The sequence below is a fragment of the Ailuropoda melanoleuca genome, chromosome 14 (genome assembly GCF_002007445.2).
Source record: "Ailuropoda melanoleuca isolate Jingjing chromosome 14, ASM200744v2, whole genome shotgun sequence".
NCBI classification, from domain to species: domain Eukaryota; kingdom Metazoa; phylum Chordata; class Mammalia; order Carnivora; family Ursidae; genus Ailuropoda; species Ailuropoda melanoleuca.
Genome location: NC_048231.1, coordinates 30685531 through 30700282, shown reverse-complemented (window position 1 = coordinate 30700282; position 14752 = coordinate 30685531). Strand labels below are relative to the sequence as shown.

The 14752-nt window shown below is 55.5% G+C and overlaps 1 protein-coding gene across 3 annotated transcripts in view; it reads right to left on the bottom strand.

Moving 5' to 3' along the window:
- The window catches only part of SLC24A4 (solute carrier family 24 member 4), a 181297-nt gene that overhangs the window by 50874 nt on the left and 115671 nt on the right, over positions 1-14752 (bottom strand). For 2 of the 3 annotated variants that reach the window (XM_034642888.1, XM_019804449.2), the window contains exons 5-11: positions 12954-13038; positions 12321-12424; positions 11441-11515; positions 8622-8647; positions 6849-6902; positions 5075-5217; positions 228-397 (exon numbers count right to left, since the gene is read on the bottom strand). In XM_034642888.1, the coding sequence (XP_034498779.1) occupies positions 228-397; positions 5075-5217; positions 6849-6902; positions 8622-8647; positions 11441-11515; positions 12321-12424; positions 12954-13038 (657 nt within the window). The remainder of the gene's footprint in view (positions 1-227; positions 398-5074; positions 5218-6848; positions 6903-8621; positions 8648-11440; positions 11516-12320; positions 12425-12953; positions 13039-14752) is intronic. The other variant, XM_019804450.2, reaches the window with a different exon arrangement.

Below are 14752 nucleotides of genomic sequence, written 5' to 3'. Positions count from 1 at the left end.
AGCTTTCCTTCTTAGTGGCACATCTTAGAAACCGTATTTGATTGCTGCCTGCCTAGTAATGCACCTCTGGATAGGACCGTGTGCTGCCCGCGGGTAACGTTTGGGCCTCCCTCCTTAAGCAGGGACAGCAATAAAGGCCAGCCGGGCCCAGGACATCCTGGTGGCCCAATACCAGCGAGTGTCCTCAAAGCACAGGAACACAGCCGAGGCCCTTGACACAAACTGACCTCGTTAATTATGATCCTGCTGGCCATCCGCAGCCGGGTCCTGGGCCCAAACTTATTGGTGATCATGATACGTAAGCCCGCCTCCGGGAAGCTGAACTTGGGAGGGCTGGAGCTCATGACCTCGTCCACCATCACCACTGGGTTTTTGCTGTAGTGAGGCTCCTCCTTCACTATATTGAACACAACACCATGATTAGTGCCAAGATCTCCCTGGGGACGACACCCCAGTGCTGGGCCGGCTGACTTCCCCTCAGGCTGCAGACCTCCCGGGGCTATGGTCCTGGCAGCACCAGGGAGCCTGACTGAGCCCAAGGAGACCACCTGCCTTCCGAGAGTGTTAGCCGAGGCCCCCGGGGTCCCGTGCTACAGGACTGCTCACGAGCAGTTGCCCCACGTCTAGGCCCTCCACCAGGTGATCCCCCCTCTCTTTGGGGGCCCATCTCGACTCAGGTCTCTCAGTTCCTCATCCACACCTCACTGGGAAGCCCAGCTACAATTCAGATGGTCCCTGTCACCTCCCAGCCCATGGCCGTGAGGGAACCTTCCTTTCCCTCTGTTGAGAGAGGCTCAGATGAAACTTTGGAAATTGACAAGGGCTCTCCAGGATGGAAAATTCTAGAAAGCACCAGATAGCACTGGCTCTCAGCTTCCCACCAGGCCACCCGCTCTGTGTGAACAACCGTTTCCACCTGGCAGAGAAGGATACGTCTAACTCTGCTCTCCCTGAGGCCCGCAGTGAGGGTGAAGATGAGGCTTACAGGCCCCGGATGAGGCAAGAGAGACCCAAAAGGTGAGCCTACTTGCTGAAGGCACACGGTGAGCTGCTGGCCGAATCCAGTGTCTCTGAAAAAACACACCCCTTCCAACAGGGAGGCTGCTCTCTCTGACCCTTTGCATCCCCCCTGCCTCCCGCCCCATGTCTCCAGGTCTCAGGCCTCTTCCTCGCCACCTTCACGGACTCACTCAGGGGCTGGCATCCCCAGGGGATCTGACATCTAACTCCAGAGCCCTGGAGGGCCCAGTCAGGAACACAGCACACAGAAGCAGGTGGTGTTTTCCCCTCCAGGGAGGCTGTCAAAGCAGATAGACCTGTCCCTCTGCACTGGTCACCAGCTCCCAGTGAGTGGCCTTTCTGGGCAGGAGTAGCCAAGAGCACACCCTCGCGAGAGTTAATGGCACGAACACGGACAAACGCACACCAGACACGCACACCTCACCCAAAAGGCAGCAAGGCTCAGCAGACAGGAGGTGCAGCGGTTAGAAACGAAGCCAGGAGGACAAGTGCATTTGTCGAGGGACAGATGCTAACCTCCAAGGAGGCGTGCCGGAGGTCTTGGGTGGTTTATTTTTGTAATGCATGTGTTATCGCTTGGATGAAAGCAGATTACTTACAATTTAGAAGAGAAGAGTTAAGGAGACAGAGGCCAGCAGAGCTCGCCGGAGGTGATTAGCGTGCGGCGGATGCCGAGAGACTGGGGCAGCATTCTCGATGGTGGCCAAGGTGCCAGGGGGTTATTTGAAGGAGGAGTTAGTAGAGGGGTTCCTGCTACAGGGGGTTTCCATGCTCAGGGCCTCTGGCTTTGGGAATGGCCCCTCTCCTGGCCGATTTCCACAGCTCCATCCCACTCGGAGGAGAAGGAGCCCCTGGGCCCACCGTCCCTCGCTGCTGGAGAGCTTGAACCCCTCCCTCCCAGGGATCCCCCACCTCCCAGGGAGGTGGAGACCAGCAGAGTCACCTGCAGGCTCCAGGCTCTGCCCAGTCCTTTGAACCAGCCCTGACACAGGCCTTCCCTGGGGGAACCCTGGGATCACAAGGAAGGAACCTATGCAGCATCTGCTCGCTGAGCCAAAAGGCACGCTAACTGGCTCCCCGGGGGGGGGCCTCTTGCCCTAGTGCTGTCACCAAGTGGCAGCACGAGGTGGTACGGCCAAGCCAAAGGTGGCTGCCAGAAGGTCACTCCATTACCGAAAGTGTTTCTGGCAGTTCATTCAGCCCCAGGCCAGGCGTCCACCTCCCTCCTCCCTGTTCGAAGCCAAAGTTGGATGCAGGGCCAGGGCAGCCTGGAAAGGTCCACTGGGAGCCTAGCCATTAGCTGCGGCGGCCCCGGCTGTCAGGCTGTGTGCAACCAGCGAAGAGAGGCAGGACTCCCCGCAGCAGTGGGAAACGGGAGGGAGGTGCCCACCTCCTCTGTCCCAGGGACTTTTCTGGGTGTACTGGGCTCTGCTTTCTGGAGCAGAATTGAAGTGTGATGTGAAAAATTTCTAAGACTTTTAGAAAAACCCAAACACCTGAACAAAGAACAAAGCCGAGGATGTTCTTCTCCCCCACCCTTGGGGGAAAAAAAAAACAACAACATAAAAAACCCAAAAAATTGGCCTGAGAGGATTTGGTAAAACCTTCAAAGAACATTTAAGTACATAAAGGCATTTTACAGGAGCGGTAGTAACAAGGCCAAACGCCTGTGAAGAGGCCGGGTTAAAAATTTTGATTTGACACAGGGAAACACCGAAACTGGTAACAGGGAAGCCAGTGTGTGTGTACGTGGGTTCTTGAGAGAGCTCACGAGCCAGAAATCTTGGGCTTCCTCGGGTGGGGGTGGGGGGTAGATGGGGACCTGCCTGCAGGCCGAGCAGCAGGGAGGGGAGCTCTGCATTGGAAAGATTCGTGACAACAACACCCCTAGGAAAAGCCAATTCCTGAGGCCCCCTTCTCAGTCCCTGCAGGGTTCCTGGGAGCTGCTTCCTCCTGCCTCAGTCTATTTCTGGGGGGACAGTGCCCTGCGGTGACTTGCACACAGGGCCCTCCACCAGCGGGGGCTACAAAACCCTGAAGGCTGCATCTCCAGCACTCCTACCTGTCCAATTCCAGGCCTGTAGCCCCACTCCCTCCCACCCCCTTTATCTCCTTGACCTTTACCGAAATGCCTTCTTCCTGATAAAACTTGGAAGGAGGTCTATCTTCCTCCTTTTCCCATGGTTGGGGGGGGCAGCTCTGTGTCTAATCTTCCAATTTTCTAGAAATTTTCCTGGACTTAGGTATTTGGGCGAAAATAAGAAACCTGTGGGGGAGGTCCTACTGTCCTGGGTACCAAAGGAACAGAGACAGCGCCATGACAGAGCTCTAGGAGGGGCCCCACGTGGGCTGCGGCCTCAGGACAGCTGCCCACACAGCTCTACTTTGAGTAAGACATGCTTCCCACGGGGCACTAGTGAGGGGCCTCCTCCCTCGGCCACACAGGTGGGAGTAGCTCTCGGGGCTGGCACCTGAGGAAGGAATGACCCTTCCACCTGGAATCTTTCTTCTTTGCTGTGAAGGTCCTGAGGGCCCCGGAGCACTGATCTCTGGGTACAAGACCGGGCAGGAGTCAGCCTCTGTTCTGAGGCATCGTGTGTGGGGTTCTGCAATTGGGACCTCGGAGCCGCTGCATCTGCGGAGCTGAAATGCAAGCCAGCCGCCACATCCAGCCCTCCCCTCTGAGGAGGTTGTCCTGGAAACGGGCTCTCCCCTGGGTGGGCTGCTCGGCATTTTGGCAACAGGACACATGCACACAGCCCCAAGCTCTACAGGCCTCCCTTCTCTGACCATCAGGGATGGGCGTCTGGCAGCTGGGCCGTAACTATGACTACACTGGTACCTGCCCGCCCCCCCACCCCAGGGGGTTTCTTCCTTCTCTTCCATATGGAGAGATTCATTCCTCCCTCAAGAACCTGCGACAGGTGCCTCCCTCAGGGGATTATCTGAGATGGCACAGAACAAACTTGCCTGACGTCCAGGGGATGGAGCCCCTACCCTGATCCACCCCGGGGTGAAGACTAGTGAGGGGCCAAGGGGGACAGATTTCAGCCCCAATGTGTCCCAGACACAAGCAAACCGCCCGAGACCACCTGGGCTGTCACAGACACCACGAAGGAGTTAAAGTGGCCTCCAAGAGGACGTGGCTTGCCCAGGGCCAAGGGGAGCACGGAAGAAAGACCCTCATGTGGCCCGTCCACCTGTCACGCTGGTGAAGAAGGCCTTTCTGAACAGTGTGGGTGGAACTGGAGATGCCCGCCTAATCTGTTTTTCCATAATCCTCATTACAGGAAACTAGTCAAGCCCTAACACTCCCTGGGGGCTTGTGGGGAAGAATGGAAATGCTCTCCTCTTGCTGGCAGTGCCCCCCAACCCCAGAGGGAATCACTGAGTAACTGGTGGTATTAAGATGCGGTTTCCAAAGCAGCCGCCGGTCAGGCCTAGAGGATTGGGGGAACTCAGCAAAACAACACACCCTAGCTCCAGAGGCCCAGCACCCCAGACAAGGGGGCCAAAGCAAAGCCCAGGAGGCAAGGCTGCAGGCCCCGGCCCGGGCTCCCAAGCAGGGCTCTCTGGGGCCATTCGGCCAGTCTGTGCATTCCTGCTCAGCTCGGTGGCTGCCCGCCCCAGGCCTTGCCATTCCTCTGGGTGACGAGCCAGAGATTTTTCCAGAACGGAGCTCTCCACCAGACCTGGGCCTGGCATGTGAAAAATCACAGGGAAGTCTGCTCCTGTCTGCCACCCCAAGTCCTCAGCCTCCTGCCACTGGCCTTTTCCAAGGGTCAGAGAGGTAATTCGCTGCGTTTCGGAGGAGCCCAGCAGGACTGAAGCCTTCCTCAGGAGGCTCAGGAAAAGTCCCTAGGGCTGACTGTGGACTCTTTTCATCCTTCTCCCCTCTACGCAAATGCAAATCCGAGCCACATTTCCTCATTTAGTGCCCTGGGACCAAAGGTAAGAGGGTGACAATTTAGGGGGGGTGTGTGTGTGCAGGAAAGAGAGCGAGAGAGCGGTTTCGGTGGCACAGCTTGGGCCACTCCTGTCTGCTCAGCCTTACCTTGCCCCAGCAATGGCATGGAGGGGTCATCAGAGCCACTATCACAGTAATCATTACCATCCTCCAGCTCACTGTTGACAGTGTTGCCATTGGCAATGGTCTTTTGTTTGATGGTGAAAAAGGCCTGCATCTTCACATTGTACCTGGAAGTTAAGGCAGGAGGTCAGAGCTGGGGGAGACACCTGGCAGGAGTGTGCGGGGCTCCCCACCCCCTACACACAATCAGAAGGCCCTGGGAGTGGCCCGTGGAGACAGCGAGGGGGAGCCGAGGGCTCTTAGCAGAGCTGACCGTCCCCCGACAGGACCCCTAGAACCTCGTGCGGTCAGAGGGCCTGCCCCACTGGACTATTAGTGGCTTCCCAGGAGGCATAAGGAACCTCTGGTCCAAGAACACGACCCATGCCTACTTATGCCCGTCCCAAGCTTGTCCTAACGACAGAAGTTCAGGCCAGCGCCAAGGGCAACTCCAAGGACGTGTTACCAGGCTGGACTTCCCTCCCCCAGCCACGAGTCCTGCTCCCGTGGGCTGCCTGGTGGGCCACGCCTGCACCCCCTGCAGCCACGTGCACCCCCCACCCCCAACCCCAGAGAAGACACCATCTCCAGCTCTGAGCCCGGGCCACCCGTCTCACTGAAAGGTGCTCAGAGAGTGAGCCATTCGCGTGAGGACAAGCCTCCCGGACTCGGACAGGCAATCACCCATTTTCACAGAACACTACGAACATTTGCTATAATAATAGGGATTCAGAGTCTCCTAAAACTCAGTGTTGTTTTTAACTCTTTCTGGGGGTGTGGACAAGAAGACAAAACCTAAAGAGAACTAAGCTCAGGGGGAGTTTTTTGTTGTTGTTTTTTTTTTAATGTGGAAAAATTGGGGGGATATAAAATTTGCCATTTTAACTTTTTCATGTTTAAGTGTCTGATTCACTGGCATTAATCACAGTCCCAGAACGTGTTGGGTGACCGTCAGCATTATTTACTTCCAAAATGGCTGCAGCATCCCGAACAATTCTGTGCCCATTCATCAGTTAACCAGTAATCACCCTCTCCCCCACCCCCTCCCCCACTAATCCCTAACTTACTATCTCTACGGCTTGGCCTCTCCTAGCTACCTCGCCTAAATGGAACCATACCATCTTTGTCCTTTTGTGCCCAGCTCCTTTCACTCAGCACGTTTGCAGACCTCATTCATGTTGTAGCATACAACATACGACACAAGGCCCTTCCTTTTTCAGGGCTGAATAATATTCCTCACGGGCACTTCTGAGATTACGCTGACCTGGGCAGTTTCGGAACTGCTTCCAGGGTGCACATCCCTGACCCACTGTCTGCACCCTCCTTCCTGAGTGGCACCCCCTGCCATTGTGCCAGGCCACAGCCCTGGCAGGTGGCTTGTACGAAGCCTGGTGCAGAAGTGAGGCAGCCCGGCTCTTTGAAAAGAGTGTCATCACACGATCGGGAGACTTACAGTGACGGTGAGAAAGAGCGGTCCGCCGGGGTGGGCAGGAGCCCCGGGGAAAGAGGTCTTGTTTGCCACCCATATTGGAGCGGCCTCATCCTCCACCCACCAGCCCTGCCTCCCCTGGTCCAGGTGTGGATAGAACCCCCAAAACAGTGCCTGAGCACCCCAGCAGGTATGCCCCAGAGAAGTGGAGCTGGCTGGAAGTGACTGGAAGGTCTGTCGTCAGTTCCGTCTGGGCTCTAACAGAAGGCTAGAGCAGGAAGCGGAACGAGGCGCCAGACTGCCCAGCAGGAGACGAGGAAAGCTACTTACTTCATGACCAGAATGTAACAGGCGTACATGACGATGAGCACCAGTCCTTCCCACCTCAGAGAGAGAACGGAGACTGTGGTTAGGGCTGTGGGCCTGCGCCCCGGGGCCGACGGCTAGGCGGGGGAGCAGGGCACGTGGTCCCGTGGCCCTCCCTGGCCCCGGCCCCGGCCCTAGGCACGCAGGGGAGCCACCCCAGCCTGTGGCCGGCTGTCATCTGAAGCCCTCCTGGGGACAGAGAAGGCCGAGGCTGGGTTCTTCTTCAGGGCTCAGACAGCGTGCCCACAGCCACCTAGAAAGCGGAGGGAGCAGGGCCACCCCCTCCCAGGACTCACAGAGGGGAGTGGCCTGGAATCATACCGACTTGGTCCTAAGAGACCCTTATGCTCACCCGAGATTCTGGCTGGGGACCAGAGAGGCTGTGGGTACAGGTGGGGAGGGACCTGAAGAACTGCCCGGAGAGAGGGGCCGGCACAGGAGCCTGCAGGGCTGAGCCCTGGGGTGGGACGGGGCAGGGCAGGGGCCTTCCTGGGACGCACATCCCTGCTGCCCGGCAGACGCGGTGCTCAACTGCTTACACAGCCGGGATCTTTGCAGCTCGGACCACAAGCCTCTAAGGAGGCACCGAGCTTCATTTGTTTGGTCATCTGACAGATGCATATAGAAGGCCTACTATGTGCTAGGCAAGAGCTATGGTTGTTTCTGGAGCCCTCCCTCTGCTGACAGAGCCTGCAGCCCAGCAGAGCTGTGGAGAGACTTGTAGGTGACCCCGCTGCCACCACCCCCAACTCCATTTAAGGAAAGGAGACCCCCGATGAGGAGTGGCTGCCTGGCCCACATGGTGGTTTAGTGGCCAGGTCGGGGCCAAAAGCGGGCTTCTCTGGGCCCATAGCACCTGTCTGCTCGTGTCCTCAGCGAGGCCTCCTGAGCACATTCCCACAAATAGACACTGATGGGATGCTGACTGTGAATCACTGTTATGAAGAGAACATTTCTGTGGCTTATGGATGTATGATACATGCATATCATGAATACACGATATGCTGTGTTCAACATGAGCTTTACGTACCTTACTTAAGGAATCATTTCCTACCTCGATGTCATAAAGGTGAATCCCTACATTTTATTCTGTTTTGTTTAACATTGCTTTTTACAGTGAGAAAGAGAGAATGAGTACAAGTGGGGGGACAGAGGGAGAGGGAGAAGCAGACTCCCCGCTGAGCAGGGAGCCCAACACAGGGCTGGATCCCAGGACCCTGAGATCATGACCTGAACTGACTGAGCCACCAGGGTCGCCTACAGTAAGATCTTTAATTCATCTGGATTCTCTTCTTGTATAAGGTGGGAGGAAGGGATCTGATGTTATTTTCTTCCCTATTGACCCCTAGTTTCCCCAGCAGTATCTGAGACCCTCTCCCTAACTCACTGCCTGTCGTGACACCTGTCACATCCCCTGGCCAAGACATGGGCCCACAACTGGGTTCTTAGCTCCACAGTGCAGTCTGGCCTATGCTTATCCCAGTGGAAAAATGCCATACTGTTTTCATTATTTTAGCTTCATATTATATTTCGTTATTTGGTAGAGCGGGAACACTTAGGGAAACAATCTTTGTTACTTTGAAAGAATAAAGGCGTGATTGCTTTGAACCATGTCTTTTTACTTTCACAAGTGCGTAAGCTCATGTTTGTAAAAATAATCTCAAAAAAGATTCAACAAACCCAGTGACGGAAGGATAGGAACAAAAAAGGAACAAGAAACAAACGTTTAAAACTTACCACACAATTTCTTCATCGTATATGAACTGAAAGGCAAAAGAAACAAGGGGGGGGCACAGATTTATTCCCAAAGAATACACACAGACCCCTAAGCACTTGTAGCTCACACACGCTGCCTTGTTATTTTTACACAAAGCTGGGCTCCTCTCTCTGTTTCTGGGTTTCTCAGCTGCAGGGGACCTTTCCTTAGCTGAAACCCATCCCAGCAAACGCTACCGTGTGTGGCCCCAGGTTGGCGTTGGCCTCCTAAGAGAAATGGCCCATGCTTCATTACGCTCCAAGTCATGGACAGGGCCAGCCTGGCAGGGGCCTGCCGTCAGTAAGGGAACAGGCTTGCTGAAATCAACACTCCTTAAAACTGAAAAGACACCTACCTGTCTGTCTCCCTACAGTAAGGGATATTATTTTCATTTTTTTAAAAGATTTTATTTATTTATTTGAGAGCGAGAGAAAGCATGAGCAGGAGGGAGGGGCAGAGGGAGAAGCAGACTCCCGCTGAGCAGAGAATCCCACATAGGAGGCTATTCCCAGGACCCTGGGATCACGATCCGAGCGGGAGTCAGATGCTTCACCGACTGAACCACCCAGGTGCTCCAAGGGATATTATTTTCTTAAAATAGAGAGAGACCTCTTTGGAGATTCTCAGGGCAAAGGACCCACTTGTACCATTTGAAAGGAGCCCAGGGCTGATGGTGGGGATGCCACGGTTTCTGCAGAGGGCACGGACATTGCCCCACAATCCCACCCAACATCTCTGACACAGACACAGATGAATGATGTCCCTGTGGTCCAGGGGAGGGGGCCTAGGACCACCCCAGCCAGGTCCAGTGTGGACAGGAAGGTGGAAGGGCTGCACCCACAAACTGATCTTGGAGACCAAGGGGCCCTGCACAGGATGCAAGCAGAAGCCAGGGGACCCATGGTGCCCCTCTCTCCTGGCTGTCCTGGCGGGCGGCATACATGGGAGCTGCCGTGGGGAGGCCACTTTCCGGGAGGGGTCATCCTGGCCGGGCATCACCGTGAGGCTCCCCAAACTCTAGGCTCTGAGGAAGTGGCACTCAACAGAGCAGTGCCCAGTGCCCCCCTGGGGAACATGAGGATGTTGGCGGGGGATATTTTTAGTTTATACAGCCCAGTGGAGGGCTACTGGCATTTAGAAGCAGGGACGGCCAGGGGCTGACCAGCCCAGAACATGTGAAATACGGCTATCAGAAGGTTTTCCCACATGTGGCACACATCTTATTTAAATGTCTTGCTAAATATTCAGACAAGTTGGGGGGTCGCGAAGGAAAGACCTGAGCCCAGAACTCAATTCCACTGTACAAATCAAAGTACTTTTACACGGTTTTAATAAGTATGTCATTTTCTAGTGAGGTAGCTATCAGGCCAATGGAGGGACAGGTGGACTTGGCTAGGATTTTATCAGGAATCATTCATAATTTTGGAAAATCATGTCATCAATATCGGCATCACTCATGGGGTCCCGCCCAGCACCCGGCCTCAGTCTGTGTGGGTAGTTTTCAGGCTCAGAGATTTTTCCATATGGGGGCAAGAGATTACATCATCCAGGGTTCTAGCATCTTCATGCCAAAATATTAACACGCTGAAAGATGTATTCTTTTATTATAAATGATTTTTGTCTTTAATAGTTTGGGCAACATGTTGATTTTTTTTTTTTAATGGAGTACAGGTAAATTATTTTATCTGTAACTTTCGTCTTTGGGGTTGTGGTAGGCAGGGGTCCCAGTGGCCTCAAATGGTCCCAGCAAGCCCCTGCCTGACATTCATGCCGCTGCACCTGTATCTACGGCCTGGACCTAGGCGCTGGCTCTTCACAAACAGAATATGGCAAAAGTGATGGTTACCGCCTCCAAGACTAGGTTACAGACTCCCTTCCGCCCTGGTGCCTTCTCCCCCCTGCTCCGAGGGAAGCCAGTGTGCGCGGTGGGCGCTGCCCTGCGGAGCAGCCAGCCAGGAAGGATTGGAGGAGGCCCATCTGCAGCCCCACGAGGGATCCCCAAAGCGGATCCTCCCCCAGGGAAGTCGTGTACCCTGGCCAACACCTGTGAGAAACCCTGGAGCAGAGGACGCAGGAAAGCCACCCCCAGATTCTGATCCATAGACAAGAAGAGCAAGAAATACTTGCTCTTTTAAATTGCTGAGTTTGGGGGAAATTTGTTACGCAGCAAGAGATAATTCATACAAAGGATGGGACTATCCTATACAGTTGGCTCTAGATCTTGTAAGATTGAGAACTGTCTCTCTGGGGCACATTCCAGGAAATATGGGCACACTGCATGCGTCTGCCCTCACGCCACCGCTTGGATTGAAACAGCTCCCCTGCAGATAGCACAGTCCTCAGCAGTAGCTGGTGTCGTGTGCTTCAATGTCAAGGGCCATGGCGTCACTCTAGCCCTCGGGGACCCCCTCGTGCCCCCCCATACTTACAGACCCTAGAAATCTCTGTTCCAGCTCTTCTGCTTTTCTCCCTGCTCCCCCAGCTGCCCACCCTGCCTGCCTCCAGCCAGCCTCTCTCTCTCCTGCTCTGCGGTAAGTGGTGAACCCAGAAACTCTGATTCTCAGGCGACGGGCTCTAAGGGAGGCTCTGAGGGCCCCTGAGGAGCAAAGTGCTTGAACTTAACCACACGGACCATGTGACATATGCTTTGACGTTTCCAAGGCCTTTTTCATTCAGGGTGGGCCCTGGATTTGCTCCTTAACCAGGGTGTCAGGCAAGGGAGGTGTAGTGGGGAGAGAATGGATCAATTATAGCATGCATCAATTATAGGGGACAGAGACAGGCAGGGGTGATAACTCACAGCAATGAGCACGATGACTGAGAGGGTGTAGCACACGGAGTCTCGGCACACAGCCCACCACGTCAGCCGGACCACCTGCCAAGCAAAGGGCCGTCAGCTGCTGCTGGCTGGGGAGATGGGGGGGGGATGGTGCGGGGAGGGGCTTTCTCACCACCCCCAGAGCCCCGCAGGGGCAGGGATGTGCCCGTGGAGCTCCTCTGAACTGTGCCACTGGAAATAAATCTTTCCTGGCAGCTCAAGGCCACCCAGTATCCTTTATTATATTTGCGGAACAAAACCACGGAATGTTTGTAAGTGATGGCCAAGCTGTCCCCAGCTCCTCTGAGATAATAGTGTCTCATGTTGCACAGCAGAAGCCCAGGGTCAAGGCAGAGGCCAGAGGCATTAGCTTTCCCCCTAATGCTGGAAGCTTCTGGGGGTAAACTAGCTGCCCACGTCTACCTCCCTTGGCCAGGTAGGGCCTACTCCCAAGCCTGACTCTCTGGGGACGAGTCTAATGCCCCCCATGGCCCTGAGGACCAGGAAGACGCTGATGGGGTGTCGACAACACGTCAGCCTCCTACTCCTTGCTAAGGAGGCCAAAGGCAGGCCTCATGCATTTCCGAAATCTAGCTCAGGGTCAGGGTTAGAGGAGGCACCTCTCAACTATCCGGTGCTGCTGAGTGAACGCTCACCCTCGGCCCGGACAAGAGAATGGACGCTGTCCTGCCCCTAGAGCCACCGGCGCTGGACGTGGAAGGAACGTCAGACACCACTCGTACACGTGAGGACCTGGGCTTGCTCACAGCCTCGGTCAGTCAAGGGCACATCGAAGGGTAGGCCCCAGGTTCCCCCACTGCGGTGCCTTACGTCACGCTAGGAAGGGAGACAAACCACTGACCTGCCCCGCGAATAATCCACAGACGCCAATTATACACAGGATGTTGAACACAGCAGAGCCCACGATGGTCCCAACCCCGACGTCTCCGTGGGTGATGAACACGCCTGGAACGGGAAAGGCGGAAATCCCCGTGCCTGCCCTGCCCCGGCCCCAGGCCGCTGTGAGGTCTGTGTCCCCAGCCCCACGGATGGAGGGAGCTGCTCTCACCACTACAATGCCTGTGGGGCCGAGCGGAACGGCAAAACCAGAGAGGAGAAAGTGTCCTGGGGGCCCAGCTACTCCACTCCTCCTACTTTTTTTAAACAGCTTCATCAAGATATAATTCACATGCCATAAAACTCACCCATTTAAAGTATATAATCCAGGGTTTTGGTATAGTCACAGAATTGTGCAATTGTCACTGCAATCTAATTTCGGAACATCTTTATCACCCCCAAAAGAAACCCTCTACCCACCAGCCCTTCACCCCATCACATGCCCCAGGGAACCACGACTTCACTTTCTGTCTCCCCAGCTCTCCCGTTCTACAGTCAAGGAAACAGAGGCTCAGAGCTGACAAATGCCCTCACTGGTCAGGGCACCAAACCTGGGTTCTCTCTAGATCCCGTGTCCCTGGCTGATGGGATTTCTTACCAATAACGGAAGCAAACAGCTCGGGCGTCGAGCTTCCCGCAGCCATGAAGGTGGCTCCAGCCACGTCTTCACTCAGATGAAGCTTCTGAAACAGAAGTGACCACAGACACTCAGGCTGTGAGGTGGGGACAGTGGACATGCCCACCGGACCCTCCCGCAGCCAGGGAAAAGCGTGGGCAGCTGCCGTGGCCAGAGTCAGGCGCCTGAGCTGGCCGTGTCGCCTCCCGGCACCCTGAGCACACGCCTCTCACTACTCTGTCGGCCACTCAACCCAGAGTCCCCTGTCCCCTTCCCCTGCCAGTTTCTGCTCATGCTGCTAAACGAGGTCTCCTCTCCAGCTGTACACCCAGAGCCAGCGGGTCCCCGGGACAGGGAGAAGAGTCTAGTCTTCCCATTAATGCAACACAGATCACCGAGCGAGGGTCTGAGGGTTACGCTCTCACCTTCCCCACCGGACGATGAGGGCAGGGGGTCGGTTCCACCCTTGGATTTCCAGTGCCTAACACAGAGTCTGGTACCCGCTGGTGCTCAGTGGGGAGCCACCTCCAGAGCCCACGCAGGCTTCTACACATCAGGGCTGTGGGACCTGGAGGTCTGGCCCTTGCATTCCAGAAGGCCTTCTCCACAGCAGGCCCGACGCCCGGCTGTTCACGGAGACAAAGACCCAGACAGCCTATCTCCAGCGATGAGGCAGCTTAAGGTAGAGCTGGAGCTCTGTCAAGACACGCTCTGCTTGGCAAGGCCGTGTTCCAGCCACAGAGGCCCATCTTCTGATCAAGAATGTGGTGCCGGGGGCTTCTGATGCTGGGAGAAACCACGAAGGTTCTGGGTCTCCCTGAATACCAACTTGAAGGCACCTACCCTGTGATACTCAGAAGGCCTCTGGGTGGGGCTCGGTGTCCTCCTGCATCCACTTTCCAAAGTACCCTGGGTGGTCTGGGGTTAGCACACTCTCCCTGCTGACCTTGCTATAGGAAGGGGTCCCTCAGAGGGGTCGGAGCTCTGGGCTTCTGTCAAGCACTGACCACCCCCCCCCCGCCCCGGGCAGAAGCCAGGCCAGCCTAACCTCATCAGTTAGGAGAGGGTTCCACAGAAGATGTCCTACCATCAAAGCATCTCCAGTATCTTCTAGCACAATACAAACCATGCTATCTCCTATTCTGTCTTTGCCTGGGCTATTCCGTCCTCCTGGCATACCCTTCTCTGCCCTCTCTGCTTGGAGAAATCCTTACCACTTCAGAAGTTTAGACCAAATACCACTTCCTCCATGAAGCCCTCCTAGGCTTCTCCCCAGCAGAGACATTGCATTCCTCCTTTTGGCTCTTCAGGCTTTTGATGGCTCTTACTGAGCCCCTTCCAGTGGATCTGCCCACAGGGCCAGGACCATCCCCCTCGCTCACATCTTTGTCCTTACTGAGACAGGTAACCTGGAGGGGCACTTCCACTGGCCACCTTCCTGTGCACTGGTCACCTGTCCCCAGAGGCCATTTCCTGATTCTCTCCATACACTCTTTCTTTGGCTCAACCCACTTACTGACCTCCAGTTCAGTCTGAGCCAGGTGAAAGGTGAAAGCAAGGGGAGACCAGGGGAGGGGAAGGCCTTTGCACCCCACTGCCACCTTCCTCACTCTTCAGGAGGCCCAGGTCAAAAAGTCCCTGTTCTGTGTTCAGCAGCAGGGAAGCACCTGTCCTAACTAGCTGTGTCCCTGGCTGCAGATGTCACAACAACAATATGGCCTCTAGTAGCTGGGAGATTTCACAGGGACGAAGTATGTGCCAAAGCCCAGAGCCCCCTGCAC